This window comes from Dendrobium catenatum, unplaced genomic scaffold (genome assembly GCF_001605985.2).
Source record: "Dendrobium catenatum unplaced genomic scaffold, ASM160598v2 fragScaff_scaffold_1608, whole genome shotgun sequence".
Classification (NCBI taxonomy): domain Eukaryota; kingdom Viridiplantae; phylum Streptophyta; class Magnoliopsida; order Asparagales; family Orchidaceae; genus Dendrobium; species Dendrobium catenatum.
In genome coordinates, this window is record NW_021320070.1 from 4,990,937 (window position 1) to 5,004,410 (window position 13,474).

The 13,474-nt window shown below is 38.5% G+C and overlaps 1 protein-coding gene across 2 annotated transcripts in view; it reads right to left on the reverse strand.

Annotated features, from left to right (window-relative positions):
- Positions 1-2,406: 2,406 nt before the first annotated feature.
- The window catches only part of LOC110105562 (putative glucose-6-phosphate 1-epimerase), a 31,403-nt gene continuing 20,335 nt past the window's right edge, over positions 2,407-13,474 (reverse strand). For both annotated transcript variants that reach the window (XM_028700914.1, XM_020835125.2), the window contains one exon: positions 2,407-2,865. In XM_028700914.1, the coding sequence (XP_028556747.1) occupies positions 2,654-2,865 (212 nt within the window). In that variant the 3' untranslated portion in view covers positions 2,407-2,653. The remainder of the gene's footprint in view (positions 2,866-13,474) is intronic.

Below are 13,474 nucleotides of genomic sequence, written 5' to 3' on the forward strand. Positions count from 1 at the left end.
TATTCAAAATGCCCCAAAATTCTCATTAAATACATTCACTAATAGAAATATTTAAAATTGATAAAAAAAATACCAAAATACTTGAAGCAAAACACTCATACTCCCTTTGCAATAATTTAACGAGATTGAAAAATATGAAAGTCACTTTATATCACTAGGAAACATCCTGAATCTGTCTCCTACCAGTAAGGAAGTGGCAAGTGACCTCTAATCGGTGGTTTCAACGCCAAATGGAACCACAGGTAAACCGTTATGACCGTGATCCTATAACCGGATGATTTTGCCGCCAAATGGCACCATTAAATTACTGTCATTGTTAGAGCCTATATGTTCCTTAACGACATTAAATTCTTGAGTAATGAATCAATGGGATATGGTCGATAAGGTATAAATACCTCTATTAGCTAAGGTGGATCCAATTTTTTCCCCTTAGACAAATATTTACCTCAACTCTACAAGGTACCCTTGGAGAAAGCAACCCATGGATACCAACAAGGATCCTTCTATCAAGTTGGGTTGACTATCTCCTTTAACTAAGTAGACCGTGGACTATGATGAGCCGTGATGATGAAACCATGGGATCTTGATCGAGTTTATCATCACTCCCCCCACAATCTACTTTAAGTTTAAGGTAGAAAATTTCTAATCGTATCCATTAAATTTCCAAATACTTAAATTCTACTACTACTAGACACCAGGTACTATGTATTTATTTGACGACTAGCCTTTATCGAAAGTTTTCACTCACTATCGAAAGGGGTAATTAACTATAAGGGCTTGTGCCTATAGGAAACCTGAACTCATATTATATAGTCCTCGCAAAATGAGGGAGAAATTTCTAGGTAATATCTTATCTAAAGCCCAGTTTTCCTTCTGAAAATTTGTCTCTGAACTTAAATGTTAAGTCTCCTCGACGACCCGAAAAAGAGAAAGGGGCCACGGAGTGGCTGAGGCACAAATTTTTAGAGCCCATGGTGAGGTGGTTGGAGGGTCATAGTTGTGCAACACTTTTTGGAGGACTGTAGTCAAGGATGGTTTTGAGACAACTGTAGTTATGGACAGTGGTTGGAGGATTGTTGTTAGGAGCAACTGTGGTCTAAGAATCATAATCAAGTAATAATTTTTAGAGGATTGTGGTTAGGTGATGGTGGTAAGAGAATCGTAGTCATGGGAAGGGTAGCTGGATAACTGTAGTGTGGAAATGGTAGTTGGAGGATAATAGTAAGACGATTGTTGTCAGTGGACTGTTGTCAGACATTCATGGTTGATGGATCTTATCAGGTAATGATGATTGGACTATAATGGAGTGATATTGGTCACATGGCTGAGGTCCAACGACAATAATCAAACTGTGGTCTGAAGGAAATGATCGAGTTGTGATTAGATGATGCCGATCAAGTAATGGTTCGATGATCATGGTTTGAGATTCTTCAAACCTTTAAGCACACTTAATTCTCAAGCCAATGTCCAATTCTCCTTAATGTAGAGAGTGGAACCTATTTTAGATTTTTGATAGTGGCTTACCCCATAAATATTAACAACATTTAGAACATTTCATCAAACCAATCATATTAAATCTCTAGAACATAAATTGTTTTGTTAAGCATTTAAGTTCCTTAATGATGTCAAAACTAGTTGATTTTAGGCTCTTAGAATTCATCACATGAAGACATTTAATTCAATTATAAAATTGTTAAAAAATAATATTTTTTTATCCTGAAATAAATTTAGAAGTTTTCATTTCTCCATGCATTGAGATTTTTGCTGATCAAATCAATATCGGATGACATCAACTCTTAATATAACGAGTAACTAATCAATTTTTCAGAGATTTAAAAAAAAAAGTGAGATTTTCCTTTACATGCATTTTATTATATTATTAAATTAATTCTACTAATTTTTCGCAGTACCTTAATGCAAGAAATATATCAAGTTTGATAACATCAAAATAATCAAACATCCTCCAAAAAAGAAATGATGAGCTCATTAAGATGTCCCATATGCAACGGCAGTATAAAAGTTTTAAACTTGTGAGTAAATAAACGATCTCCTGAACGCTTTGAACGCCAGGAATGAAATGCTTAAAACAGAATAATATCTGATATGCACGATAACTATTTGTACTATAAAATGACGCTAAATTTCATTATTTTATCCTAATTTAAAAAATATATATTGCCTTGAATTCGGATCAAATATTTCTCTTTTGATTATTTGTCTTCCACTTTTAATGCAAAAATATACAAAATTTGTTTTCTTCAATAATTTGCCTCGACGGAATGTCAAATATTTATTTTACGCACGTTGTAAGAAACAGAGATGAAGAATCCCAACTCCTAGGCAAATATCTTGTCAGAATGATTTGCTTCAAACGGGATCCATTTAGGAATACTTTCGATAAGTCACTTGCAGATCAAATCGCCCATATAACTTCATTTCCTATAGCAACGCACAATACAACAATAACACATCGCTGCAATGCAATCCTACGTGTTTTAGAGCTATAAAAACCACGTCTGTTTGCTTTCTAACAAACAAATAAATGCTTTAGAAGCTTCCACTAAGAAAAAAACCAAAGCTTCTAAACCTCATTAAGAAACCATTGTCCTCTTTTACACACTAAAGATGCAAATGCCTTTTCCCTATCTCTCTCTCACATGACTCCCTGAAGGAGCTGATCAAAATGATCACTGCAATAGCTGGAAGGAACAGCCGAGATTTCCAATCTTCCCGTCCATTCTTCACCTGTTTTTAAGGTTATTGGCCTTTCAATAGCTGCAGCATCAACACAAAGCATTTGTTTGTATTCATCGTCCCCAAGATCTAACATGGACTTGGATTTCTTCTCCCATGGATTCCATACAACTACAGAAATCAAATCCGACAAGTAAGTTTTCACCATACAATGATTTAAACAATTCTGCATATTGCAAAAACACAAATTTATATGCATGAATAAAGCTTTTGCATTCTACTCTTTGGGCAAACCAATACGTATTTGACAATATGGTAAAAGAGGGAGAGAAATTTTGTATTAAAATTTCAATAATTTTGATCATTTGAAAAGAAGGATAATATTTTTCAGTTTTCATAATCTAATGCTCGAGTTTTTGTCAACATATAAGCAATGGAAATAAAAAAAATTATGAATTTCAAAAACTAGTAATTGTTTCTTGGATGCATCATACAGTAAATTAGTTAATGGGAATATAACAGTTGCACGCCCAGAGTTTTTATTGACATTAGCATAATATTTTCTGAAAGGAGATTTGGGGTGGTAGCAAAGGTTGGAAGGCTTATGGCTGTGGGCTCCGAAAATTCGGCCACGGCCTCCGCCCGCTGATCACTCTATTATTCGGCGAGGGAGTTTTAACGGATTAAGTTCCGGGGTAAATTTTGGAAGGTCGATGGATTTGTAGATAAGACACTACCCACCTCATTTTGTGAGGACTTTATGATCAGAGTTCTAGTTTCCTATAGGCGCAAGCCCCTATAGTTAATTACCCCTCTCGATCACGAGAGAGAACTTTCGATTAAGGCTAGTCATCAATCAGATACGTAGAATATACGTGTTATATGGCATATAGTAGCAGCATAAGCATAGATATTTGAAGAGTTTGGAGATTTAGAAAATTGATATTTAAAATAGAAATTGCACCATTATGCACTTAAAGCGGATGGTGGGGGAATGGATGATAAATCCGATCAAGATCCCATGGTTCCGTCGTCCCGGGCCATCATGGTCCCTAGTCTACTTAGTCAGAGAAGGTAGTTGACCCAGCCTGACAGAAAAATTCCTGTCGGAAGCCATGGGCTGTTTCGTCCAAGGGTACCTTGTAGACCTGGGTTGGATGTTTGCCTAAGGGGACAAATTTGAATCCATCTTAGCTAACAGAGGGCTTTGTGCCCTATCGATCATATCCTATTAATTCATATCTCAAGGATTTGATGCCACTAAAGAGCGTATTGGCTCTAGCCATAACCGGTATTTCGTGGTGCCATTTTGGCTGCAAAACTACTCAGTTCAGAGGGCCCCAGGTCATAACCGTTTATCCTACGGTGTCATTTGGGGCAAAACCGCCGGTCAGAGGACACATACCAAGTCGTTACTGGCAGGAGATTGTTTGAGAATGGATCCTAGTGATATTTTCAACCAGGCATTAGCTCTATGTGAGCTGAAGTAAATTTCAATTTGTTCACCACGGCAAACTGTTGCGGAGGGTGAATGTATTTTTCTTTAAGTGGTTGATGATTGAATTTCAATTTTAAATATTTGAATTTTGGAATTTTAGAGTTTCTATGGAGTTTTGGACAATGATAGGCATTTGGATATTTGAGAGACTTTTAAAAATGTTTGTGAACCCCTCCGGTTGAGATAAACATTCAACACGGCCATCATTGGAGTGAAAGAAGTCATTTGAAAGTATTTATTGATTGAATCTTATCGACTCAGCCGAGCTGTTGACTGAAGATCGGGTTTCTCGTAGGTTTTTAGTGAATTTTCTTAATTATAGACCTTGAAGGTCTAATATGAATGTATTAAACAAATATATCGGTTGACACAACTGTATATTTATTTGATGGTTCGAACCCTTTCGACTCCTATTGATCCGCATAGAAGGATCATATTCGAACTTGAATTCACTTATTGACCCGCGCAACATCTCTAGACGTCACGTGTCTACTCATAACATGCTTACCGGGGACCATGCGGGTTTTTGGGTGCATTTTATAATTGATTGTTGAACCTTGTCGACTCCTATTTACTTGCTCGGGAGGATCGGGTTCAAATTTATTGACCCGCGCAACGTCCCTAGACGTCACGTGTGTTCCTACAACATGCTCGTCGGGGCCTATGCAGGTTGTATAATTGCATTTATCCCTTTTGTGTACCTATGTGTATACTACGGTGCACATGTGGGGGTATTTTGATAATATTTGTAAACGTCTTCTGTCTGCTTGTACGAAGGTTGCAGATCTGGTGGCATGTCGTAGCAACTTTGAATTAACTTGTTCTCTGCATTATACAGGTAGACTATCGTGCACTACTTATTACTTTCTGCAGTTGGATCATAGTGTACTAACGAATCTCCTGCTTCTTGGGTCATAAGAGCTTGCATTTTGCTGTAATCCTTTTGAATTTGTCCATATATAACATATGGTGCATATAATGGTTCTCCTGTAAGGGCTCATATGTATTTGCATTTGTTATGTATCTTTCGTCTTTATTTGCAAATAAATTGTTGCATCCATATTGGAGAAAGACCACTATTATTGCATGTATCTATCATCACTAACTACGAGCGGGTCACTAAACTTGTTAGCATACTAGCCTTCTTTAGTCATGAACTAGTCATCATTAGATACGAGCTAACTAATACCCATCATATTCTTCATAGTTTCCTTCAGTGTGTTCTGCTATTGGACAACCATCTCTTCCATATGATTGATATAAACATCACAACTGATCGTTATCGCTTCTATGTGATCCACAATCCTTGCTTGTGACTTTGCTTGCGACTAGATGATACCTCATCTCAAAGGACTTGTTGCACTTATCATAGCTTTTCTACATGTCTTTATGAAATGTTCTGCTCATTTACTGCACATGGATTTTCTTCATTTGTAAAGATTCACTACGTTCATTTGTGAATGTTCACGTTCAACATACACATCACTATGTTCATTGTAGGAAACTCCATGCTACTGATTGTAAGCATATTTAGAATTCCTTCAGGTTTGCTTGTGGAAAACGCATTGGGTGTGCAACGGATCTTTTACAATAGCTCATAGGAGTTTGTATGCTCATATTCCTTTGCACTTGTTGCATATCAAATCGCCTCTATTTGTAAGGTTCAATATATTTAACTTCATTTTTCTCTTGTGTTCGTAACAGATGAGCATAATTATTTGCATATAGAGAGCCATATTGAATGTTACAAGTCTTCCACTATCATATGAAGCGACTTAAATCTTGTATGATGAGCCGGCTTGATGACATTTGCATTTGATTTTGAATTCATGATGGATCTTTGACGTTCGTTGGAGATTTCATGCCATAACTTATAGGAAGAGATCTTGTTGATCTCTATTTGCAAGCAAGTTGTGTTATCCCTTGAGAGCATCACATTATGTCATGAAATTTGATTGTGTTGTTGCTCAAATGAAATTTCATAAAGTCCAAATTCAATCATTCAAACTCAAGTGTATATCAATGTCATTTCTCATTCGATCCTTACTTGCAAATATGCTTCAAGTTATGTTGAATTCTATAAGTCCTCTATTTGATTATTGATGTCCATTTGGATTATTCAAAGTCTTAATTAGCATTTATACTCTTTTTGTTTGATTTAAACATTTAACATTCAAAGTCCGGGTCATTGTAGTCAAATTGCAAGTTCTGTTTCATATCCAAGATGAGTTCAAGTTCTAGTTCTTTGTTCAACTCATTTGAGTTCAAGTAGAGTTCAATTTCATCCCTTGTTCTTGTTAGCTTCGGTCCACATTCAAGTTCACTTCAGCTTTTTCCGAATTCATATTCAAGTACAAGTCTTAGTTTTAGTTCATTTAATATCAATGTTTAAGCTCAAGTCCAAGTCCACTTTCTGTTCAAGTCCTTGTCTTATTTCAGAAAAAAATTCGGCAACCTTTCGGCGTCTCCCCATTTAGGAGAAAAACCAAGAGGCAGCCTTCCCCTCGACGCTACGTGAGCGCTTCAGATAGGTGTCAAATGACACCGCGGTTGCATATATTTTTTATTTTATCCCCGCACGCTACATGAGCATTTAAGGGTTCTGAGCACAATTTAAAAGAACAATTTATTTCCCCCCTCTGCACTACGCGAGCGTTCGGAGTTACTTATTATACATACATACAGATATATATACATATACATACATACAGATATATATACATATACATATATATATATATACATACATATATATATATCCCCCTCGCCCCAAGTGCCGCACCGGTTTCCCTCCCTACTACGCTACGTAAGCGTATAGGGGGTTTGCCAGCTCGTCACTAGCATTGAAGAAGGATTTGAAGTCGTCGCAAGCGCCGCACCGGTTTCCCTCCTACTACGCTACATGAAAGCGTAGGGGTTTGCCGGCCCGTTGCAAGCCACGAGAGAAGGATTTAAGGTTAGAAAAGTTTATACCTTTGCGGCCAGGCCGATGATGACAACGAAATGCACAAAGATCACCACTCATTTTCTTTTTTTGTACATTCTCCCCTTTTTGTATCTCTTTTTTTTTGCTTTTTTTTTCTCTCTTTTTTTTTACTCTCTCACAAAAACACATACACACTAAAGTTAATACAAAAATTAACCTAATATATACTTTGTGGAGATCGAGCAGAGAACTTGGGCTCTGGTTCGGGTATAGAGGGCTCGGAGAGCTCGGCTACAAGAGGCGAGTAGAGAGGAGATCGGGCAAAGGCTACCTATAGAGGAGTTCGGCGGATGTTAGGCTAGGCAGAGAAGGCTAGAGCAAGAGGAGTTGGCTAGGTAGGAGAGCTTCTTCTTCTTCTTATTCTTCTTCTTCCTCTCTCTCTCTCTCTCTGCTTAAATAGATTGGAAGGTGGAGTGGGGATCGGGACAAGGAAAGATCAGTTGGAGCTTGCGGTTTGGCCTGGGTCTTGCGATCGGTGATGAGAGGGGAGGATCAGAGGCTTGAACGGCGGAGAAGAAGAATAGAGGGGCTTCGCGTGTGGAGATGTCAGAAATGGAAGAGCAACACCAAAGCCTCACTCTCATCTCCCTTTTATAGACCAAGTGCAGCGACGTCGAGGCAAGCAAATCTCGGAATGGCGCCAAAGGAACAATGATCTAGCGGGATTTGAGCAGTATTTCGGCTGTATTTGAGCATGATTTCAGCTGTATTTGAGCAAGTATGCATCTATTCCTTTATCTCATCTCATTTTATTTTAATGGCTGTAGAGGTCAATAATGGCTTCTCAACATGTTGATGATATTTACATTAACAAATAGTATTGTGCCTAATTTTATAATTTTATAGGGTTTGATGTGTTTCATGGGCTGGCAATAACCCCCAATAAATTTACTTGGGTTATAGAAAACCCTAGTAATGTAATACCCAAAATTTTTAGTAAAATCTCAAATTTTTCTTTACTAAATTATACTTCCAAATATTAACTTTAACAAAAATCACTAAAGATTATTCCATTGTGTTCTACTCGTCAATTAGAGTAAATTGACATATAGAAGTATATACTAATCTGTAAAAGTGTGAAAGTTATGCAATTGTTTTTTATTTATATTTTCTCTTAAAGTTTTAAATTAGTTTTATTGTTCAAAATCAAAATCATTGTAGCAGGTAATTAAATCCATGAGAATGAGTACTTTTTATGACATGCATTGGGGGAAATCAAGGGAAATTAAGTTAAATATCCTCATTTCCTTGCTTTTCCAACACCAAAAGTCCATTAACATCTCGGTTTAGACTTTTGTGAGCGATGGAGATCGGGTAGAAGCGAGAGGTGTTGGAGCGGAAGCTGGCCAAGTGTAGTTCAGGGTGTTTCAATTGAGAAGGAAGAAGAAAACCGAAAGAAGATAAGAAAGAAAAGAAGAATAGAAGGGAGAAGGAAAAAGTAAGAAAGGTAATTTTTGGTAGATTCTTTAGTTTTATGCAAAATTTCTAAATTTAATTATATCCAAATATTATTTAGGATTACAGTGATTTATGAGGGAGAGTTTTGAGGTAAAATATTATTTTGGATTAAAAGTTCATATTGTTAGATAGAAATTTTGAAATAACGATTTTGGGATATGTAGGTGATTTACAGGGTGTCAGAATTGAGGAGTCCATATGTCACTGTGGTAAGAAATGCAAATTATAATTTAAAAGAAAAATTCTTAGACTTTTCGGCAAATACAATTGCATTGAGCAAAAATTAAGTATGAAATGCATTAAAAATCTTTCATACTGTTGAATGTGAATCTACAGCCAAGTATTCAGGTGTAAAAGACCACAAGTAGATTTTAATGATTCAAGCTCAAAATTAAATATATTACAATTACATAAATATTTCACTAATTTACAACATTTTCGAAAGAAATGCAACGAGTCATTTGCACCCTTCTTTTTCTTCATATATATGAATTATATTATTGATACCTTTTATATTAATGTATTTCTAATTAAAGAATTGATTAGAAATTTTTAAGTCCAAAGAGTGTCATGTTAGGTGATGGATGACAATGCCATGTTATAATATACTGGTGGAGCAAAAAGGGCCCCAATGGAGGCATTAGGACCATAATGTAGTTGTGGGCACCAAAAATTTACGCCGTAGTGTCTTCGCACCCTTTTTTGGTCAACACCACTCCTCTACAGATCCCCTAGGCTTTCTCCACCTTACCTCTACCCATCATCACTCTATAGCAACCGGTGTCCACCAACTTCAATCCCAATTGGTCAACGACTTGAGTGGAAATGAAATTGTGGGTAGCCCCACTATCAATTAGCACCACCACCTCACGGCCAGCTATCTCTCCTTTCACTTTCATAGTGTGACTCGAAGTAAATCCCACTACAGAGTTCAGAGAGACTTCTGCCACATCCAGGTGAACCTTCTCCTCCTCCTCTTCAGATCTTCTCCCACCTCTCTCCTCGTCTTCCTTGTCTTCACAGACAAGAAGAACCTGAAGAGTTCGGTCCTTGCACCTATGCCCCGGTAGGTACTTCTCATCACATCTGAAGCACAACCTCTTTGTCCTCTTCTCCTGCATCTCCTTCTCTATCAGCCTCTTGAAATTTTCCCCACTCCCTCCTCCTACTGGCTTCTCCCGGGTGGTCTCATTAATATTACTTGATGCAGGCCCCTTGAGTGCTAGAAGAGTGGTCGTCGTCCTGTAAGAGCCTCCTGAGCAAATTCATCGAGTCCCTTTTTCAGACTTCTTCTGGTCTTCCACCAACTGGGCCAACTCCATGGCCTTGCCTAGATTCCTTGGCTCCAACACTCTGCCTGCTGTTCTTACCTCCGGTTTCAGCCCCTTCATGAAATTCCCTTCCAGGGCTGACTCTGAGATATGATCCAGCCTACTAGCTAGATACTCAAACCTATCCCGGTAATCTGCCACCGTGCCTTCCTGGGTAAGGGCAAAGAATTCCTCATAGAAGTCTCCTCCCTCATCTGCTCGGAAATGCTCTAATAAGCATTCTTTGAACTCCCGCAGCTACGGATAGGCTCCTGTCTGTCACGCCACTGATACCAGGCTAAGGCTTTTCCCTCCAAGCACATTCCCTCCACTGTCAATTTCTCCTCCTCCGTCAGCCTATTGACAGCAAAATATCCCTCCACCTTATAAATCTAGCCATGGCCGTCTTCACCCTCAAAGACGGGCATCTTCAGCTTCCTCACTCGTGGGTCTCCCTAGTTTCCCCTGACTCCTCCATAACCTCCCATTCCTCGAAGAGGAAGAGCTCCCCAAGTGTCCCGATCATCCCTCCGCCGATTATACTCTAACCCCTCTTCATACTCTCTCCTTCCTTCAAAATCATCACCTCGACGCTGAATTCCTTCAAATTCAACACCTCGATGATGAAGTTCCTCCCTTCCTCCTTCAAAACCAACCCCTCAACGCTGAATTCTTTCGAATTCAACACCTTGGCGATGAAATTCCTCCCTTCTTCCTTCAAAATCAGCCCCTCGACGCTGAATTATTTCGAATTCAACACCTCGGCGATGGAATTCCTCTCTTCCCCCTTCAAAATCAGCACCTCGACGCTGGATTATCTCAAATTCAGCACCTGGGCGATGAAATTCTTCTCTTGTTCCGACAAAATCAGCCTCCCGTTTGTCATATCCCCTACTCACCTCTTCTCTAGAAAGCGGTTCTAGAGGGGGCATGTCGTTCTCCTCCTCCAGAATCTCCACCTCCGAATTTCTCCTCCCCTTTAAAGGGTTCGGATTTCGTCCCATGCCATGGCCGTCGGTAGTCTCCCTTACTTTCGATGTAGCCGAATTGATCTTCATTTCAAGTAGTTTCTTCATCATTTCCTCCATCGCGGTGAACTTCCCCTCCAACCTTTCATTGTTGGAGGTGATTTGACGTTAAAAGTTGCCAAATCTTTCCTCCAAATCGGCTTTCAATTAACCGACTTCGCCTTCCAAGACGTCAACCTTCTTTCCAGCCATTATTCTTCCCAACAGATCTCAAAAATATCACTTCCGGAAGCCAAAAGCTCGCTGAAAATTAAGGATTTCAGCCGCCTAAGGTCCCAAAAACGACGCTCTGATACCAATTTGATAGGAAATACTTGAGTTCGCAAGTAACCCTAAGGTAATACTTGAGTTCGCAAGCAAACCTAACCCAAATCGGCAAACAAACAGCAGCCAAATGGCTGTCCACAGTAGGAAAAAAGCAGAAATCTGTTGTTTACAGCACAAAAACAGCACTTGTCCGGAAAAATCTGAGAAAAAACTCAAGAAAAGACTTGTATTCCACTTAGACGATGAATAAAATAGCAAGATACAATTGATCCTCAATTCGAGAGGAGGATCGATCTCTCCCAAATCTCTGGCAACGCCAAGAGCCCAAAGAAAACCTAAATCTAAGAGATCTCAAATTTCAGCCAAATTCAAGATGATCAAACCCTAGGAAAATCTATTATTTAATGCATACAAATCAAAAGGAAATCCCTAAACAGTCCCTACATTCAAATTTCCCTCTCAAAACCGTCAAAATTCCTTCCTAAAATGCTCTTCTTGAGCGGACAGCCTGCCCGATCTTCACCTCCTGCGGAGATTTCACGTATTACGCGAACTGCCGGTCCGGTGCGGACCGGCTGGACCGGTCCAGTGGACCGGTCTAACATACTATTTGAAGAAAAAACATTTTTTCTATATTTAGAATGTCTAGAGTATTGATCAGTGATGAGGGGAGTCACTTCGGCAATAAAAAAGTTGAAGCATTAATTTCCAAATTTGGCATTCAGCATATGGTTGTCACTGCTTATCACCCTAAAACTAGTGGTCAAGTAGAAAAGATTAATAGGGAAATAAAAAAGATCTTAGAAAAGACTATAATCTCAAATAGAAAAGATTGAGCATTGAAGTTAGATGATGTATTACGAGCTTCTAGGACGGGTTTTAAAACACCCATAAGAATGCCTCCCTATATTTAATTTTTGGAAATGTTTGTAACTTACCTTTGGAGTTAGAGCATAAAGCATGCTTGGCAATAAAAGAATTAAACTACAATCTTAAGGAAGCTAATAATAATGAGATTAATTCAGTTGAATGAATTGGAAGAGTTTAGATATGAAGCTTTTGAAAATGCTAGATTATATAAAGAGAAATAAAAAAGTAGTATGATCGGAAACTTCTTAAGAAAGAATTCACCTATGGACAATAAGTTCTTTTATTCAATTCTAGATTGAAATTGTTTCCATGAAAGCTTAAGTCTAGGTGGTTAGGACCATTCAGTGTAGTTAGAGTGTTTCCTTATGGAGCTGTAGAAATTAGTGATAGCAAGACCTCTTGTGGGCTCTGAAAATTTGGCCCCGACCTCTGCTCACTGCTACTTTTTCTTTTTGGGGGGGAGTTTTAACGGACTAAGTTTAAGGGTAAATTTTGGGAAGGCAGATGGGTTTGTAGATAAGACACTACACAGAGATTTCACCCTTATTTTGCGAGGACTTTATGATCTGAGTTCTGGTTTCCTATAGGTGCAAGCCCCTATAATTAATTATCCCTCCCATTAATGAGAGAGAACTTTTGATTAAGGTTAGTCATTGATAAGATACGTAGAAATACGTGTATCTGGCATATAGTAGCAGCATGGGCTCAGGGATTTAGAATTTTTGATATTTAAAACAGAAAATTCCACCATCTCATACTTAAAGCGGATGGTGAGGGAATGGATGATGGACCTGATCAAGATCCCATGGTTCCGTCGTCCCGGGCCATCGTGGTCTCTAGTCTACTTAGTTAGAGGACATAGTCGACCCAACCTGACATAAGGATACTTATCGGCAGCCATGGGTTGCTTTGTCCAAGGAGACCTTGTAGACCTGGGATGGATAGTTTCCTAAGGGGATAAACATGAATCCACCTTAGCTAACAGAGGGCTTTGTACCCTATCGATTATATCCTATTGATTCATATCTCAAGGATTTGATGCAACTAAAGAACGTATTGGCTCTGGCCATAACCGCTATCTCGTAGTACCATTTAATGGTAAAACCACTCGGTTCAGAGAGACCTGGGTCATAACAGTTTATCCTGCGTTGCATTTGGTGGCAAAATCGCCGGTTAGAGGACACATCACGCCTTTACTGGCAGGAAATTATTTGAGAATGAATCTTAGTTATATTTTCGACTAGGCATAAGCTCTATGTGAGCTGAAGTAAATTTTAATTTCTACCTCAGCAAACTGTTATGGAGGGTTGGATGAATTTTGCTTTAAGTGATTAATGATTGGATTTCGAATTTTAAATATTCT